Raw genomic sequence first — 4638 nt, forward strand, 5'->3', positions numbered from 1 at the left:
TTGCAGCTCTGATGGTTCAGCTGGAGCTGCCAGGACCACAGGTAACACAGTCCAGAGACCTTCCTTCATAGGGAAGGCAAAGTCACATCAAAGCAAACTGGATGGCTTTGGAATTCCCGGCCAAGGTGTGAAATACCCCAGTGGGTCCCAGCCCACCTTGTTTTGAGGCATTAAGATGATATTTAGACAAACATGCTTGAAAATAAGGTGGTTCCTGTGAACTTAACAGAGCTTCCCTGGTACAACATTGGTGTAGGGTGAGAGAGAGACCGGCTACACGCAACCAGCCTGAAAGACCTTAAGCAGTCAGAGAGTGAAATGAGATCTCTAAGGGCTGGACAGCTGCTGGGCAGTGCAAGCATGATGCAAGAGGGCTCTTACATGTCGCTATGAAGAAATGCATCTCTCTAATACAAAGAGCTGCCAGATTCTGTCAGAGTGGGGCTGCTTTTCCGGTAGTCACAAAGGTCTCTGTGCAGTCTGGAATCAGTAACCAGGATCCGTACCCCTTAAGCACAGGCATGCAGGGCTCTTGGATGAGTTCTGTAGGCAGAGGCCTAGGCTGCATAGGACTGGCTTTGGGCTGAGTCTTTCCTGAGCTACTGGGGAAGTTGCTCTTTAATGAGAAAGTAATTAATTTGTCCTCTTTAATGACAGTGTAAAGTCCCTGATTTGTAAATTCCCTGATTAGGGGCAATTCCCTGTTGACTGTGTCTGTCTTCTCAAGTGCAAATTAGGTTCTATGGCAATTTTATTTGGCTCTGATGCACGCAGTTAGTGTGATCTGTGGTTGCTGAGCGATAGCAATGTTATCACTCTGCTTACACTAAGTGGCACCCTGCAGCGTGACAGGAATTACAACCCCTGTCCCAGCACATACCGATGTGTGGGGACATTACAGAGCTGTACATGTGGCTTTTGTTCTCCTCCAAAACAGGCCACTTGGGGACCTCGGGCACTGGTCCTTATGTTACGCTTGTCACCATTAGCACCCGTGTGTAGCACAGAGGCAGTCGGTAATTGCTGTGTAGTACAAGCCTAATCCATTATTTATGCCCCTTATAAGGAGGAATCAGCACAATTGTGGAGAGCTTGGGAAGTTCTCATTTATAAAACCCCAAAACCTAAGCATAACAGTTGTAGTAATAATCTCGTTTATGTGAACACGTTAATTCCAGAGGTTCCCAGTGCTGCTAGTCTGTCTGGTGCAATTGTTGCTCATTCTAAAGCAAGGTCCTTTTAGATGCCAAAGGAGGCATCTCTCCAGGGGTTTCTGGTGGTAATGCAGGGGTGAGCTAAGGGAAGGAGCATCCTCCATCCCACTGCAACCTAAAGAACTGAACCGATAGCCTACATCTCTTCCTTCGTGCATTGTGCTGCTGAAACCAACCATCTTTTCCCCAATCTGTTTCTTCAGGGTCCAACTGGTGAGACTGGACCAATGGGTGAGCGGGGACATCCAGGTCCTCCAGGTCCCCCAGGTGAACAAGGTCTTCCTGGCCTCACTGGAAAAGAAGGGACCAAGGTAGGGATTGAGCAGCCTATGGAATTCCCCCTCCTTGCAAGCTGGATGCCTGCCCCTCTCCCAGGGATGGGGAGGGATGATTCAGAAATTATGATGCTGCTTCACAGTGTCTCATCACAACCTGAGCCCAGAGAGAGGAACTGGGTCTCTCTGGATCCTGCAGGTCCTCAGCTGTTTTATCACTGTCATTGCAGGGGGACCCTGGTCCTGCCGGCCTCCCAGGGAAGGATGGTCCCCCCGGCTTGCGAGGCTTCCCTGGGGAGAGAGGTCTCCCTGGCCCCATTGTGAGTAGAGGCTGCTCGGTCCTTCCAGTGGGAAGGGTGCTCATGGGTGCAGCACCCACCACGAAGTGACTTTGTTTTCCTCCCTCCAGGGTGCTCCAGGGCTGAAAGGCAATGAAGGTCCTCCAGGCCCCCCAGGTCCAGCAGTGAGTATCCTTGCCCTTACAGGCACCACCTAACACATTTACAAGCTTGGCAAGCCAAAACAGAGGGTTAGTCACAGCTCGGAGCTTTAGCCATTATTTCCCTTGCGCTAACCAACAACTTGCTGGATATTGCTTTATTTTACAAGACACGCATGTAATAGCTCAGTCATCCCATGGCATCAGTTATGAACATACGTGACAAGCTGAGGGAACTGCAGTGATTCAGGACATGCAGAATTTTGCTTCTAAGACATGTCTGAAGGTTGGTCCCCACTGGAGACTCATGCTCAGTGCAGGCCTCCTGCAAGAATATATTCATCATCCAACCCTCCCTGCTGCACTGGCAGTGAAGTTGCTCATGATCCTGTTCCAAGGTGATAATAAGCCCCCAGGAACCGAGCTCCCAGCATCATCCAGGAGAGAACCCAGCCCTTCCAAGGGTTTTAGTTAATAACAGATCTGCAAGATCCCTTAGGCTGGTGGTACCACATCATCACATGGAAGCCACCTCATCAAATGTGCTCACTTCCTGACCACGTGTTTGTAGCATCCTACTGCTGGATTTCTTTCTGTCTGTATATAGATGAAGCTTGATACTCCAGTTAATGCTTGCTTCCTTCCTTCCTTCTCTGAACAGGGTTCTCCTGGTGAGCGTGGTCCCGCAGGATCAGCTGGCCCGATTGGCTTACCAGGGCGACCTGGTCCCCAGGGACCTCCAGGACCCGCGGGTGAAAAGGGGGCTCCAGTAAGTACCAGTATAAAGATGAACAGCTGTGGGTCAAGTAGAAATGTGTACAGTAGGAAGCTGAGCATGGAGAGTCCTTGGGGGTGGTGTACAAAAAAAGAAAGAATTCAGTTAGAAGGGAATTTTCTCATCTTGGGTGCATCAAACCACTGGATGTCAGCTGCTCAACGGCCCTTCTTGTGACAGCCATGCTATCAAAACTGGATGTGATCCCAGGGACAGGAATGTCTTCAGGCAATGAGAAGGGGTGAGGTGAAGTAACAACCTCTGTGACTTCCTAGTGACAAACAGCCCAAGGACCTGCCTCCGGGCAGAGCAGTGAGCCAGCCCCACCACTGCTTCCAAGGACGTTCAGTGGGAACAGCAGCAGTTCCCACTGAACCCGAAGCCATCCTGACCCTCGCTCTGTTCCAGCCGAGGGGCAGCACAGGAAGGTGCTGTGGAGGTTTCGGCTCCATTTCCCGGGATGCTGCGTGCTGCTGCAGCATCGGTATTCCCAGGCATCCCGCCTGTGGAAAGAGCCTCTCTCACAGAGCGTGGCTGAGTCCTGCCATATGGTCCCTCTCCGGAGCGTTCACCATCAGCCCGCGCAAACTCGCACGTCTTTCGCTCCCAGGCACGCGCGTGAAATGCCACGTGTGGCAGGAGGGAGTGGGCTGGGATGAGTGTTCTGTCCCTGGAGAGCACAGCACCGGTCCCCAGGAGGGAGGCTGGGCCTCCTGCTCGCACCCCAGGGGATCTGTGGTGCCTGCCTCAAACGTGAGCTCAGCTTTCAGAGCCAGCAAAATGAGGCAGTGCTGGCATCAGGTGTTTCAGACTACATGAGGACACTTATAGTGATTGTTGTTATCAAAAGTGTTTGTCAGCCACTGTATCCCATATTTGCTTATTATAAACCCCTGCAGCTAGTCCAGAGGCGAGAATTTCCTGGTGAATCAGCTTTATGAACATCTGTCCTGCCAAGTACCTATGTGATGTATCAGTGCAGAGATGAATGGGCAATTTCTGTGGCATCTAATTATTCAGAAGAGAGCACCCAGAATTCAGATGCAATTAGATTATGTATGAGGAAACCAAAAAATATTCACTGTTCAGTTCCTATAAACAAACAAATGTGGTTGAAGGCTCCAGGTCTGAGGAACGCAAGTAGATGTGTAAGCAGATGGCCAGCAGAGATTGCTTTGTTCACTTCAGGTGTTCTCCTTTGTCCAGAGCTCAGGAGGGAGCTTGGGGCCTCCTGAGAAACCCTCATTAGCTGGGGTGCAGGCAGGGAGGGAGCAGGCAGAGAGTGCTGGGGCCAGAATCAGTGCAGACTGGCTTGTGGGAATATAAATTACTTGGGGTCTTGTTTGTCATCCAGAGAGATGGCAGAGGCTTGAGATTAAATCTGCTTATATTGCTCTAGCAGTGAAATTGGAGCTCTGATTTGGGTATCCACCATTTAGACTTGTTTGTTCTTTGTCTCTCAAGATGGACATTTTGTCTTGTTGCAGACAGCAGGCAGAGAGTCTGATGAAATATCAGCGGGAAGCCAGTTCTGCTGTATATGTCCATGCAGACAGGGGTCTCCAGCAGCTGAATGAAGCATTAATGGGATGGAATGGGTTGGTTGGAGGGTGGAGGGAGAGCTCTGTGTGACCTGCTGCTTGTTCTGCTTCCAGGGAGAGAAGGGTCCCCAAGGGCCGGCTGGCCGGGATGGCATCCAGGGCCCGGTGGGACTGCCCGGTCCAGCAGGGCCCGTCGGCCCCCCTGGTGAGGATGGAGACAAGGTGAGAGCAGCTCCTGCTGCGCAGGTCGCTCTGGGAAGGACCTGGGCATCGTGCCCCATTGCCCTCATGCTGCTTCCACCAGCGGGTTGGACGTGCTGCTGGCCACCAGCCAGAGGGTATTTCATGGGGATGGGCAGCTGAACCCATGCTGAAAACCATCCGCCCCCCCGCG

The 4638-nt window shown here is 51.7% G+C and overlaps 1 protein-coding gene across 1 annotated transcript in view; it reads left to right on the forward strand.

The window, feature by feature from the left end:
• The window catches only part of LOC104406894 (collagen alpha-1(V) chain), a gene marked incomplete at its 5' end in the record, with an annotated part of 104397 nt that overhangs the window by 81362 nt on the left and 18397 nt on the right, over nucleotides 1–4638 (forward strand). Inside the window, 5 exons of the mRNA XM_010016014.1 lie at nucleotides 1418–1525; nucleotides 1720–1809; nucleotides 1899–1952; nucleotides 2590–2697; nucleotides 4359–4466. Of these exons, the coding sequence (XP_010014316.1) occupies nucleotides 1418–1525; nucleotides 1720–1809; nucleotides 1899–1952; nucleotides 2590–2697; nucleotides 4359–4466 (468 nt within the window). The remainder of the gene's footprint in view (nucleotides 1–1417; nucleotides 1526–1719; nucleotides 1810–1898; nucleotides 1953–2589; nucleotides 2698–4358; nucleotides 4467–4638) is intronic.

The sequence above is a fragment of the Nestor notabilis genome, unplaced genomic scaffold (assembly GCF_000696875.1).
Source record: "Nestor notabilis isolate BGI_N333 unplaced genomic scaffold, ASM69687v1 scaffold13660, whole genome shotgun sequence".
Classification (NCBI taxonomy): domain Eukaryota; kingdom Metazoa; phylum Chordata; class Aves; order Psittaciformes; family Psittacidae; genus Nestor; species Nestor notabilis.